This window comes from Rattus norvegicus, chromosome 16, assembly GCF_021556685.1.
Source record: "Rattus norvegicus strain SHRSP/BbbUtx chromosome 16, alternate assembly SHRSP_T2T, whole genome shotgun sequence".
Classification (NCBI taxonomy): Eukaryota; Metazoa; Chordata; class Mammalia; order Rodentia; family Muridae; genus Rattus; species Rattus norvegicus.
The window spans coordinates 70,951,603-70,966,308 of record NC_141549.1 but is presented as its reverse complement, the minus strand read 5'-3'; the positions used below and the strand labels follow the sequence as shown (position 1 = coordinate 70,966,308).

At 45.2% G+C, this 14,706-nt stretch overlaps 2 protein-coding genes across 7 annotated transcripts in view; both read right to left on the bottom strand.

Moving 5' to 3' along the window:
* Unc5d (unc-5 netrin receptor D) overlaps positions 1–13,759 on the bottom strand; it is a 546,654-nt gene extending 532,895 nt beyond the window's left edge. For 6 of the 7 annotated variants that reach the window (XM_087588379.1, XM_087588380.1, XM_087588381.1 and 3 more), the window contains exon 1: positions 13,396–13,759. In XM_087588379.1, coding sequence (XP_087444505.1) covers positions 13,396–13,492 — 97 coding nt within the window. In that variant the 5' untranslated portion in view covers positions 13,493–13,759. The remainder of the gene's footprint in view (positions 1–13,395) is intronic. The other variant, NM_001107319.2, reaches the window with a different exon arrangement.
* The window catches only part of Erich1 (glutamate-rich 1), a gene marked incomplete at its 5' end in the record, with an annotated part of 52,793,804 nt that overhangs the window by 12,698,055 nt on the left and 40,081,043 nt on the right, over positions 1–14,706 (bottom strand).

The following is a 14,706-nucleotide window of genomic DNA, read 5'->3' as shown; positions in this document are numbered from 1 at the left end:
TGTCACGTAAATTAGCAGGAACGGGGTGAATATGTTCTCTTCCCTCTGAATAGATCCTTTTCAAGAATAATTATGTGCAGGAGATATTTAGACTCCACTGGTGGACTCATATTCAACAAATGTATTAGTGAGGATACAGGAGCTTGAGACTAACTCTGTGTTTCATCCAAACACAAAACAGTCTGTCACGCAGACCTCTTTAATAACGACAGCTATCCTAAATCTGCTCTAACCCGAGTCCTTCAAACTCTGGTGCCAGCGTTCGGTGTTCAGAACGAAGAAGCTTTTTTCGGGGGAATTTCAGAAAAGAAATATAAACATTAAACAAAAAGGAAAACACCCTTTGACAAGAGAGAAAACAATCAATAGTCCTTAGTCGTCTGGCGTCATTCCTTTGAATTTCTTTGTGCTTTTATCGATTACTTTCCTGATTTGGGTCTGAAAAGAAAGGGGGCAAGGACAGGAAGAAAATGAAGGTCTAGTTCACGGACAGGGTAGGGAGAAGCCAGCCAGACAAGCCAGGACCCTCCTTCACAGGACAGTACGTGTCCGTTCGTCCTTGCTGGCTTCCCACTAGAGAGATACCTTCCGCGTGGAAGTTTTGTGACTTTTTTGGAAACTGATAGGGGAAGACACAGAGACTTAGTGAGCAAATTAGTGCTTATCGGTTATTAAATAAAGGCCACTTCGGGGCTGGATGAACTCAGGGGTCAAGCGGGGCGCTTGTCTACCATGCAGGAGACCATACGTCGGTTCCACACTCAGCCAAATAAAACATGATGAAAAGTCACCCCTGCCTCTTATGCCTTCCAGGAAGCAGAATTACTTCGCACCATCGAGAAAAGGTGTTCTATGTCCACTCTGCTCCTCTATTGATTTCAGATGAACTGCAAACCGGAGCAGCATGCCCTCTGACCTCAGAGTCGATGTACAGTAAGCTAATTTGAGATTTCGATTATGGAAAATTAATATAAAGTTCCATATATCTGACTTCTACGAGAAAACTCAACCTTGCAGGAATCAGACCACACGCCCCATATAGCCGTGAAGTGCATTTTTGAAGGGGCCTTACCTCTTTATGGGGCTTCCCAGGGGGTCTTCTGCTCAGCCCACAGGCATTAAGTACCTGCTATCCAAAGCATTTGACACCACAAGTGCTTTGGGTGAACCAAGCCGTTCACATTTGGGGACATTTGCAAAAACCTTACTGGCTGAGCATTTCTAATAATAATAGTTTTTTAAAAGGCCAGTGCTCTAAACTTCGGAATGTTTCCCGTTCAGGCTTTTGGGATCCATAATGCTGAACCAGCAGGCACATTCACTAACAAACACCAATTTAAAAGAAATCAAAACATAAACTCCTTCCATCACTGGTATATATCTGAAGAATGCATAAGCCCTAAATCTGCAGCCTCATTCCCTAAACCCATTCATTATTTGTCTCACACATTCTACTCCCAGAGTCATTCACTGGAGGTTTCGACGTATACTTAGGATGTCAAGAAATGCCTTAGGAAATGACCGCGTCACTGTGAGTGAGTAGGTCTGGAAACAAAGGTGACGCCCTGTAATGGCAAAGCCAGAAGGAACTTAAAAGATGAGTGGAGTCGATTCTTCTAACTCCGGAAAGAATCAGAACGAAAGAGTGATGTGTGCAATCGTGTTTAGTCATCTTCTGTTAGGACAAGACACCCGACAAACACGACTTAGACAATGGAAGAGTGAGTTTGCCCTGTTTGCTCTTGGTCTCCTAGCTAAGAGCAAGAAAAAACAATTCAGCTCATGGTTTCAGAGGTTTCAGCCTATGGTCAGCTGTGACCACTGTTACAGACTCTTACACAGGGAGGTAGAACATCACAATGACAAGAATGTGTGACAATCAGAAGGCAAAGAGGGACAGAGACTACACTGCTAAGTGACTGTGTCTCTGTGTGTGCACACGCATATATATCCTTCAAAGGCACAACCAAGCAACCCACATCCTACATCAGTGTACACCTTACACACTGTCCAATTCCTCCCTTGAGCTATCAATTTTGAGTACACCAGTCCATTAGTTCACTGATTAGGTCAAAGCCCTCATGTTCCAATCACTTCAGACAATACCTCTGAAGACATGATTCGAAATCAGGCATAGGAGCCTTTGGGAAGAATATTTTGTTTTCAAACTGTACTAGGTACCTATAGTCTTGATCTTCCAGTCTGCCATATTAGAACAACAGGAAGGAAGCTTCAGCTTTCAAAATAGTAAATAGGTACACACACACACACACACACACACACACACACACACACACATACACACACTGAAGGTGAGGGCAAGATGTAAAATTGAGAGTCCCATCATGTAGACACTGACTTTCAGGTCAAAAATGTGACCATATCTCAAGCTGAAGTGATATTAATGCCATTGAAACTAATGGCATAGAACTTTAATGATATGCATTTGGAATAATGATGATATGTGATAGTCCACTAATGTATAACACACAGAGAGATAACCACATATTACAGCACTTCCTACCCTGACAATTTTTAATAACTAGACAATGGTCTCCTCTGATACATGCAATACGGTACACTTGTCTTCTCACACTGACATCCAGAGGCCGACGTGCATCTCAAGCTAACTGCTAAGCTTCAGAAAACATCAGGTGGATTTATTTTTTGCTTCCAGGTTAAAAAAAAATTAATGACAAATCTTTAAGTCGACATGTTTCTTTAAAGCAAACCCCAAGCGCTTGCATCCCACCCACACACCTCACACCCGCAGAATCTGTGAACCTTCTGATTGCTTTTTTTAAGGGAAACAACTTTGGAAAAGTCCAGATACGAGCTTCAGAAAAGTCTTCTGACTTCTGATGGGAGCTGTAAGGTCTGCTATGCAGACAACAAATAGATCTGCTTTACAGGTGCTGTACAGGGCTCCCCCCAAAGAGGCTTGCAGTGCAAACCTCTTATTTCTCCAGAATTGAAATTGACCTTGGAAAAATGTATATTCTTCCTTATCTTTCTAAAGATAGGTTAATTATTTATTAAAGACATTCATGGGAAATATTATTGGAAATATTAATGTAATCAAATTACACTGTGCCAGGGAATTCCTTCCAAATAAAAGGTAGGAGATTTTTGACATCATTAGTTGACACAATGCAGTGGGGGTGAGGGGAGGCACACTCAAAATTAAAAATAAAGACAAGGTCAAGCTAAAAAAAACTGAGGAATTTATTTAAATTCTGAATATTCTGTATATGTGTGTGCATGTAGTTGTGTATGTGTAAGAGTGGGCAAGGGTGTGTACAATATGTGCTTCTGTGTGTGAGTGTGTGTGTATGTGTGTATGTGTATGTGTGTATGTGTCCGTGTGTCTCTGTGAGTGTCTGTGTCTGTGCATGTGTGTGTCTATGTGTGTGTGTGTGTGTTTGTGTGTGTGTCTGTGTATATATGTGTGTATGTTGTCTGTGTATGTGTGTATGGGTGTATGTGTGTGTCTGTGCATGTATGTGTATGTGTGTGTCTATGTGTGTGTATGTATGTGAATGTGTGTCTGTGTGTGTATCTGTGTATGTGTGTGTCTATGTGTGTGACTGTGTGTGTGTGTGTGTGTGTGTGTGTGTGCATGCTCACAGACATGCATGTGTGCTGGGAATGGAACTGAGGGCTTTGGGCTCAAGCACTACACCACTGGTCCATATCCCCAGGCCCAATTCTTTCAAAATTTAAGCTTGTGATGTTCCTAAGCAAGGTCCTACCAATCACTCCATACTACAGTGTACCATTTTTAATACAGACACTTCTTACTCTCCCAATCACCGACACATTCTTACTGTTCTTTTTCCCTACCATACACTGGGATTGTAGGGTATGCATCTGGAAGGTATACATTCATTGAATTTTCATTCTCTCCACATTCATGCCCCCAACACACATACCACACACCACACACATACACACACACACACCACATACCACATACCACACACACACAGCACATACCACACACAAACACACACACACACCACATACCCCACACACACACCACACACACACCACACACACACCACACACACACACCACACACATACACACACACACACACCACATACCACACACACACACCACACACACACCACACACACACCACACACATACACACACAAACACACACTACACACACACACACACATACACACACACACACACACACACACATCTATTAATATAACAGGAGCAGAAGGACTCTATTGTCCAAGTTTAGTCCAATTAGCCTATTTGGTAATAAAATGGAATTACATGATAATGTAGCTTAGAAAGCGCTGACACCACTGGAAAACCCAAATTCTTGTCCTAGTGCTGATAATCAACCTGTGACAGGAGTGGTGGTGGCAGTAGTGATCGTGATGATGGTGATAGTGATGGTGATTGTGGCAGTGGTGATGATGGTGGTGGTGATGGTGGCAGTGGTGGTCATCGTGATGGTGACATTTGTTCAGTGCTAAGGTAGAGGGGAACATAAAAATGACCACACTATGGAATTCCTGTAAAGCATGTTTCAGAACACAGAAGAAAGATGTTGTAGAATTCTAATCACATTAAGTGACTATACTTTATAACAACCCATTATACATTTGCTGAAGAGCAGGAGGATAAAAACTTGAAGGTTCCAAAAACAAAGAATTGAAAAGGATAAAAATGCTAATTGCCCTGATTTGATGGGTAAATATACTGAAATGTCACCTCATTCCATGGATGTATATCACGACTACCTGTTAATCCAATTAAGAATTTCAAATCCTATATAAGTGAAATTATAATTCGAAAGAGGCATTCATGATATCATGCATTACATTAAATTACCTTTCTTCAACTCTAAGAATTCAAATTACATTGTGGGGCTAAAGACCTTAGAAGCTATATAGGTATTTCATTATTACTCTGCCAGCAAAGTTTCCTACGGGTTTCGGAACAAGGCTGAGTAGAGCTTAGAAATTTTACCCCAGTGTTATTTATACCTTAGCACAAGAAGGTTACAGTGAGACAGACTACTGTGCTATGGGACAGTTCACTGTCAGGTGACAGGCAGTGACACTGAGCAATGTCAGACAGGAGCAGAGCAGGGGCACATGGGCCCAAGCCCTTGGACCAGCATCACATTGTAACAACAGTAACATGACACTATGCAGACATCAGTAACCCAGGTGGACATGGCTGGATTTAAAAAGAAAAAAAAACTGTTTTTCTTCTATCTCTTCTCTAATTACCCGGAATTTTAGATCACTCTGAAGTATGGGGAAATTAAGTCAAGTGAACACAATAAATTGAAGGATCGCTGAAGAGGGCCAGGAAAGCTTCTTAGCAAAGCCTGGCACTAGGAAAACTGTTCTAATTCTGGGGATGTCAATTTCCTCTTCATTACAAAAGATTAATGAGATTCAGACCTAAGACCACTAATATTTCAAAATAAAAGCCAAGGTGTAGAATAGGGACCATGAATGTCTATTAGTTTATAAGTGGTTGTACGTCTGTCCGATAAACACTGACATCTGTGTTTCTCTACCCTCCTACTGGACTATTTTTGTGTCTTGTACTGAAACCTACTTCATACTAGCCTGCAAAGGAAAAACAATTCAGTGTCTACAGGGCTCACCATCTAGTGCTTGTGGATAGACTGGAAATGCTGACCCACGGCCCCCTCCTCAGCGAATTCCTTCAGAGAAATCCAATGTTATTCAGATGAACATTCCCATTTGAACAGCACTGATTGGTGAGCTCCAAACATCACCCTCTGGCTTTCATAACCCATGACCAACACCCTTCTCCCTCTCCAGCAGATTTATTGAATTAAATAAAAAGAATAACTTTGCAGTAACTATTAAACTGTATCCAATACTTAGCCAGTTAATTTGTCTTTAGTGTGTTCGCAAAATGTGTAAAGGATGTTACAGAGACATAGCTCTCCTCCTGTTGGCTGGGTGCTTAAGTTGGCCATCATTTCTTCAGTTGGGCTTCTGGGTCTTGCTATGCCTGCTGACAACCTACCTTCTGGATTCTCTAAAATGGATGCTACTTTTTCTGACTTTCCTGGCTGAGAAACCACAGCATTCAACTCAGCTGAAAGCACAACATCTACAAAGTTTGACCTTAGTTCCTAGATGTCCACATAATAGTTTCCCATGTGATCCCCCCTATGCTTAGGATATGGTGTTGAAGTCATATGATAACTATGCGAAGGTCTCTTAGCTTATAAAACAGAATTTAAGGCCATAAAAATCAATACAGTTGGCCCTCCGTATCCATCTGTTCTGTATCAGTTGTTCAACTAATTGCCCATCATCAACACATTAGGAAATATACTATTTTTCCAGTGAGCATGGACAGATTGGTTTGTATTATTGACTAACCAATTTTGCAAACCCAACTTTTGCCACAGAACTTGTGATGGTTTATATATGCTTGGCTTTGAAAGACAGGTTTATACTTGGTGTCCTTATTCATGAAGCCATGACAGAAGCTGGGAATAAAAATACACCATGGGCCTGCAAGATGGACAAGGGATAAGTTTATGCTTCGTGACCTGGGCTCAACCTGTTCCAAGGAGAAAGGAGACAAACGACCAGAATCTTGTCCTATGTTCTACATATACAGTGTTGCATGCATACACACACAGACAGAAACACTAACACACACACAGACACACACATACATGCACACACACACACACTAAATCATAAAAAACATTAAATAACAAGATAGACCTTGATATAATATCCTATAAGGGTCAATATTAGGAAATATTTTATGTGGGGTTTGAGAGACAAAGCACAAGTTTGATCATCTGTGCTCTAAAATTCGAAATCTACGAAACTTCAACATCAGAAGTTTAGGACCACCTACCTTATGCTACAACTGCAAAATTTCAAACTTGGCCACATGGGTCTAGAGACGACCCAGGTATATTAAAAAGGATGTGTAAGATTACCTTCGGGCTACCTGATAGGCTGTATGTAAAACATAAATCAACTTTGGTTAAACTTGGGTCCCTGACCAATGTATTTTATTTATATGTAAGTAAAAGTCCAAACTCTGAAGAATTCCTAAATCAAAACGTTCCCAAGTATGCCTCGGGAGAGATACTCACCCTTCTTTTAGGCTCCCACATCAGCCCCATAAAAACAACCCACATACTTCTATCTCTAAGTTCTAGGTCTCCCTGTAGAGAGAGCAAGGCGGGTAGCAGCAGTGAACTGAGCTGAGAAGTCTTCATACACGCAACACCACAGGCAAACCCCATTCTAAAACAGAATTCTCAAGCCAGAACAGAGTCAGCAGCAGCGCAGTTTGAAGAGAACCACCCAAACGGAATCTATTAACATCTGTCTAATTCGGAAAATTATCTCCGTGCAGCCCGTGTGCGTGTGTGTGTGTGTGCATGCGCACAGTGAAGCCATACGATGCAATGTGGTACAAACAATTAAAAGTTCCTTTCGAAGTGGAAATGCAAAATAGAACGAATATCTATTTTCTATAAATGAATCTAGCCATCTGCCTTGCAAAAGCAGCAGCAGCAGGAGTACCCAAAACAGCAGAAACAGCAGCCTCTCGTGTTAACAATCTATTCTCAAATCTCATGCTCCACATTTTCCCCGGCAAACGAGGCTAAAAATACAAGACATGCAACAAATAGTCTTTTGGGAGCTGCCATTCCATGGATGGTGTATTCAATCAGAGTAATATTTTCTGTTGACACTCAAGACTGCGAGGGGGGAAAAAAAAGGCGAGCTATCAGAAACTGGTATTCAGCGTTTTAAGCGTGATTCCTATCCCAGAGTACACTACACTAAATGCTGTTGTGGATGTTGTTTTCAGGCAACGCAAATCTCTTAGATTTATCTGAATATATTCACAGATATATTTAAGCCACTTCAAATTCCTCTACGATTCTGGATACTTAGGAAGATATCATTTTAGGGCTTTTACCAATACAACACAAGAGACCACTTTTATTTTCGTCACAGCTTTAGCCACACTGTATGTTGTGAGCTCTGAAGCCGGACTGACTCGGTTTAAGATCTAGCCTATCCTAACTCCTCCATGGTCTTGGGGTTTTATTGAATCTCCCCTGAAGTCCCCTTTCCTAGCTTAGAAATAATGCCACAGTAAGTCACTTTAAGGAATAAATGAACTCATATGAACAATGCATTCAGAACAATTGATGGTATGCACTGAATAATATCGAAGTTATTGCATATCTAATATCTTAAAATGCCTTCTCGTGTGGGACTCCTACAATGGTGGAAGGTGCTGCCTCTGACTTCATTGCCTGCCTTTGGATCCCTTTCCCCTACCCAGGCTTCCTTGTCCAGCCTCAATAAAAGAAGATGAGCCTAGTTCTACTGCAACTTGATAGGCCAAGTCTGGTTGATATCCATGAGGGGGAGGACAGGATGGAGGGGAGGGGGAGGGGAAGAACTTGGGGGAGAAGAGCGAGGGGAAGCTTCTGTCAGAAGATAAAGCAAATAAATCCCTTAATTAATTTTTTTGAAAGCCTGCTTTTAAAGAATGACCAGCATAGAGAGTAGAAATGACTGTTCTCAGGCCAACACCGTAGAAAGGATAGAGGTGGCTCGCTGAGCATGGATCCTCAGCACCCACTTAGAAGCGGCGAACCCAGTCTGTAGCCCTAGAACTGGGGAGGCAGAGACAGGGCAGCCCTGGTGCTTGTGGACAGCCATCCTAGCCAGTTAATGAGCTCCAGGTTCAGTGAGAGCCTGTGACATAAGTGAGCCAGCAAGGAGTCTCAGCTGGTAACCTCTGACCCCTTCATGAACACCATGGTAAACACATGCCTGCTAGCTCTCTCTCTCTCTCTCTCTCTCTCTCTCTCTCTCTCTCTCTCTCTCTCTCTCTGTGTGTGTGTGTGTGTGTGTGTGTGTGTGTGTGTGTGTGTGTGTCTTTCTGTCTGTCTATCTGTCTGTCTCTGTCTCTTGCTCTGGCGCTCTCTCTCTGTGTCTTTCGGTCTGTCTGTCTATCTGTCTGTGTCTGTGTCTGTGTCTGTGTCTGTGTCTGTGTCTGTGTCTGTCTCTCTCTCTCTCGCTCTCTCTCTCTCTCTCTCTCTCTGTGTGTCTTTCGGTCTGTCTGTCTATCTGTCTGTGTCTGCGTCTGTCTCTCACTCTGGCTCTCTCACTCTGGCTCTCTCTCTCTCTCTCTCTCTCTCGCTCTCGCTCTCTCACTCTGTTTCTCTCTGTCTCTGTTTCTCTCTCTCTTTCTGTCTCTCTAGCTCTCACTCTGGCTGTCTCTCTCGCTCACTCTGTTTCTCTCTGTCTCTGTCTCTGTCTCTGTCTCTGTCTCTGTCTCTCACTCTCCCTCCCTCCCTCTCTCATGTGTATGAATAAATAAATGTAATTTAAAAATTAAAAATGGTAAGATAGAGAGTGATTAAAGGTTTACACATGTCAACCTCTGGTCTCCATATGCACGAACACTGACATACACACAGAAAACGAAAAGTGAGCACATGGGCTTTTACATGACCCATGTGACTTAGGGTGGACTGGAAGAGACTCTGTCTTTGTTCTGTTTTACAGTTAGGCTATGACAGCATCAGAAAAGGCAGAGGCAGATGACAATGACAGGGACAGGGTCACTCAGCAGGCACTGCCTGGGGCAAAGACAATCAGGATTGATGGCAAATGTATAATCATAAGGAGGACACACACTTGAGCCTTTCGATAAGAGGGCACCTCATACTTCTACTGCCTCCCTAGAGGGGCAATGCTTGGACTCAGTTTTCATACATGTGGCTTGTGTCTATACTTGAAATGTTTAAAAAACCAAACAAAACAGCAGTAGAGACTGATATCAAATAGCTGTTATGTCCCAAGAAACAGATTCCTTCATAAAAGTCCATGTTGGCAATGTTCTAAGACAGGTAAGATATTCAGGGGATAAATACACACACACACACACACACACACACACACACACACACACACACACACACGTTTACAAGTCACCTAGGAAAGAGAAGCAAAATAAACCTTTCATTCCCTAGCAATGCTGGTCTAGATCCTCCTGACAGACCCTGTCAGTCTCAAGAGCCCCCAGGGAGAAGCCTGGGCACTTGTTGGGCCTCCTAACACTTCAAAGCATTACCTCAAAAGGAAAACTCATACATGGGTCACTCACAAAGTGAGAAAGAACATGAAGAGCTCAGGGGGCCTTCACTCCTCTCCTCAAGCAAGTCAAGCAATTAATGTCCTCTCAAGAAGTGAGATGCTTGAAAAGCTCTCTTGAGCAGGAAGAGAAGGTCCCAACCTGTGAATCAGAAAGGGCCTGGCAGGAAGTTGGGAGGGTTGGGAGAGAGGAGGTTCTTTACCTTCAGTCTTAAGATCACATTGTACCTTTGAATCACAGGAAGCACTTTCAAATAACATTATGAAAGTGACAACATCTATAAGACATGGGTTGATGGAGGTGACACATGTAAGTCATATGCCCCTCAGCTCCCATAACTTAAGTGTGTGCTATCGGTGGATGTACCCCTCTAGTTATCAGGGGCATATGCCATCATCTAGCCAGCTTAATGACATGACCTCTTCTGCACAGTATCTAGTGCAAAGCACAACTCCATTGGCTGCACACCCTTCTAAGAATAGAACAAATCAGTATGACAGGATGTGGAGTCTACTAACACTTGGCAGGTCACAAGTAACTTTTAAACAGCCTTAGTCTAAGGTGTAAAGTGTCAAACCCTACCATGATGATGGCATCAGAGTGCTATCCTTATACTTTTCCAGCAGGAATAAACCTTGTTCTCTGAAAGCATAAGCTTTGCTGAGTAAGGGGGAGAACAGAAGGACCCCCTGTGTCAGGGCTACTTCCTTCCTGCAGAGCCTTGTCCCAAGTGTATTCCTCACTGAGTATATCTGAAACCAATCATTGAAGATTATGCTCAGATTGCTAGAGGTTTCTATATCAGCTATTGAAGCAGAGAAAAGTTAGAGAGAGAAAGAAGACGGTACCACCATCGCTGAAATGGAAGCATGGTGAAACACTGTGAGGACAGTGCTGCTGGTCTCACAATACTATACCACCAGAGCAAATAGCGTGATTCTATTCTATTCTATAGCTCAGTGACTAAGTGATGGCATCTTGGAGCAAATCCACAAGAGAAACCTTTGATGAGCTACAGTTACGTGTCATGGAGAGAGTACTTGCCCGGCGTATGCCAGACACTGAGTCCGACACCCCCCTAACCCCCCAGCACCACAAAAGGAAAAGGTCTTCAAAATATAAACTATTTAACTTGCAAATACAGAAATTACCTGTAAAACCGACCAACCATACACAGCACAGTGAGACTACGACACAAGGATGCTACACAAGTCCACAGCATCCCGGGCTTAATGCACCATACCTTGCCGAAATGAGAGAACTTAATACGGGAAAAAAAAATCTTTGATTTGGAAACTTCTACTGTGCTCACCTGCCCGAATCAGGGGCGAGAGAATTCACTGGTTTCGTAGCCCGGTTTACTGCTCATTTCTTGAAGCATCTCCCAAAGATGCTAAAGGTGAAAGGAAAAGCAGGCAAGGGAAGCACTACTCAGATTTACTGCTCCATGTGTCTCCCGCATTTCTCTGATCTGTGCAAGACATTTGTTGTAAATAAGCCTGCCGAGTGTACAGTGTGTTTTCCAGGAGACCTTTACAGAACAGCTTGCAGACAAGAGGTGCTAGCCTTCATTTCACAGCCAGCAAAACTCCATCCAAAAGGCTGCAGCTGGCATGTTCCCACCTCTTGTTGGGAGCTGGCTTAAAGACAACTCCTTAAACCAAATTCCAAGGGTCAGTACCTGGAGTCAGTCACCGTGAGCTATCCTACACTGTGACTAGAAAGTACAAACTAAGGCATTTCAGGCCTCCTGTAGGAGAAAGAGAGGGGCAAAGGCCTCTCCTCCCCCACCTCCACCCCAACAGTATAGAAGACACTCAGAGTTGCCTGAGCAGTTAAGCAGTTTCCAGTACCCGTAGTAAATTAAATGGCTGAAGCCCATGCTCTTCCAGCAAGAGAAAGAAACACGCCTTACTCTAACAATCACTCGCATTTAAAGCCTTTCCTTAGTTTTTGAAAGCCTGCTCTATTATAAAAAGAAAAAAGTTCAGGAAATGAAATGCAAGAATAGGGACAGAATAGGATCACACTGCCGACAACCTCTATCCACCCTTTTAATTCCTCTGTCCAGGCGATATCGCAGCTCCTAACACCATTAGCTTCTAGAAAAAATGAGATTATACCGGTTCTTGGCATCTTTGTCAACCCTTCCAAAGGCCTCACTAGTGATAACATTCAAGAGACAGAACAGGAGAGGTGGTTAGCCCGGTGCCACCTCTTGCTAGGCAAGCATTGGGTGAATTATTTAACGCAATTACATATTCTAAGCCCGCTGGATGGCAAGCAGCAAAGAAGAAAGGTAAAGAAGGGCAGGGTAGGAGAAGCTTCTGGATTATTTCAAAGGTAGCCACCGGCACCGGGGCTGTCTGGAACTGCCTGTGATCAGCTTCAAAACAGGTCCGTGTGGTTTATCTTTAAGTTGATGCTCTGCTGGAGTGCAGCGGATCCAGAAAAAAAAAAAAATGGGGGGAGGAGGAGTGGAGTCTGAGCTTATTAGAAACAGAGATTTCCCTGCTGCTCAGTAGGGCCCGCGCTTCTAAGCTGGAATAAGCACTCGGTAGGGAGAGGATGCGCCGAGAGTGCAGCCTCCGGCCAACTGCTTATCCGGCTGGGCACTGCAGGCGCAGTTAAAGCCCAGGGTTCACACAGCTCCCCAGAGCTCCTGCATCCTCACAGCTTCTGTAAAGCAAAGCCAGTGCTGGCTTACGGCCAGGGCTAGGGTCGCCCGAGGGGCTTGGTGCAGAGCGAAGTGACCAGCTTGGATGCTTCCCCTGAAGGGAAAAAAGCGCAGTCTCTATTGGAACCCACTGGCATTCCTCTTTCCCTGTGTACTCTCGAATATCATCGTGGGCGCCTACCCAGGGACGATCTCTCCCAAGAAGGAAAAGTGGAGGGGACCAAGGCGAGAGAGGGTGTAATGAAGACGAGTTATCTAGTCTACAACAATTGAGGGGCGCGCGGGGGGGGGGCGTGTTGAAAAATCCCAGCGGGTGCAGAGACTCAAGGGTAGGGGCCCCGGTCAGAGCAACCTGTAGGATTACTGCAGATAGCAAACTTGGGTTGAAAGGCAGTGGTCCCCTGGAGCTCCTCTATACGGTTCCCACCGAGTCGACTCCGCGCGCAGAGAGAAGCAAGCACAACTTGGGAAGCCCATGCCAAAGGTGAGAGTCCCGCTCCTCCTCTGTCCGCTCCCCCGCGCACCGCTGTCCACCCAGCGCTTACCTCGGGCAGCCTCAGCCCCCGCCGCCCAGAAACAGAGTCCAAGCCATGGGAGCCACCAGCGCGCCCCGCGGCTGCGGTCTGCAGCCCCTGTCCCCATGCTCCAAGCTCCTCTCAGGATTCGCTCCTCTTCCACGCCCTGGAAGTCCGCGAGGAACGACGGCAGGGAGCCAACAGCAGTAGGTTTCCCCGGGAGTGGTGGTCTGTGGCGAGTCTCTTTTCTCCACCGCCGCTCCCTACAGCAGCGGAACAGGGATATCAGATGGGCAGCGGGACGCAGCGCGCGTCCCCATCGTCTCCTGCGGCGCCGCCCGCCGTCCCCGCCGAGCGGCCCGCAGCCCCAGCTCCGCTCCGGGTCCCGGACTACGGAGCTGAGCTGGGAGACCGCATCGCTAATGAGCCCCGGGGCCTCCTCTGCTCCGCCCCTCGGAGCGACAGCCAATGAGTCACGCCGGGGCGGAGCGATGGGCGGGGCTGGGCACGGGAGGCGCAGGTGAGTCCGCAGCCGCCGCACGTGCGGGCGCCGCCTCCCCGCTGCAGAGGCCCGGCGCGTGCGAGAAGGCAGCGCGCCCGAGCCCGGCGGCCCGAGGCGGGGACGCGCGATCGCAAGCTGTGCGCAGCAGCCCGGCCTCTTGGAGGCGAGCGCCCAGCGGCAGAATGTGGGCCTCTGGCTTGCTAACTTTGAGTGGCATCCAGGAATTCACGGTTTCGCTCAACTTTGACTCTTGATGTTCCTCCACTTTTTACTAGCAGTCCGGTGGAGGACTTGGGGGGAGGGAAGAGGGGCGGGGGAGAATGATAAACTTCCACTGTGCATATGTGAAAAAGAAGGGGGAAAGAAGTTCAGGATGCCTGGGGAATGTACAGGATCAAGTTTTACTTTGTTTTGCTGTAAGAAAGCAAAAACTCCTCATTTCCCCCTTTTTTGTTGTCTTTGTTATACTTGCCACTCCACTCTGGAATCTCCAAAGTTCTCAAAAGTTGCCTCACAACTGGTCACTTGCATTTTTTGTTCATTTCAACCCAGGCCTTCGAAATTGCCTTTCTAGTAAGTAAACGGAAAGTTCAAAAGGAGACATGCTCCAAGTCCTCAGAGAAACAAAACACAACACTTTTTACCCCACCCCCTCCCCCGCCCCCCTTTTATTAGATGGCTTGATCTTTAACTGATCTTGGAAGGGCCTTAATGTTGCCTCTTTACCCCATCCTCTGGAGCAGGCTACAGGCTACAGGCTACAGGCAACAACCCCAGTCCCCAAGACAGTTGGCTTCCTGTGCAGGGCTCCAGAGTCAAACCATGGCTTTCTGTCAGAA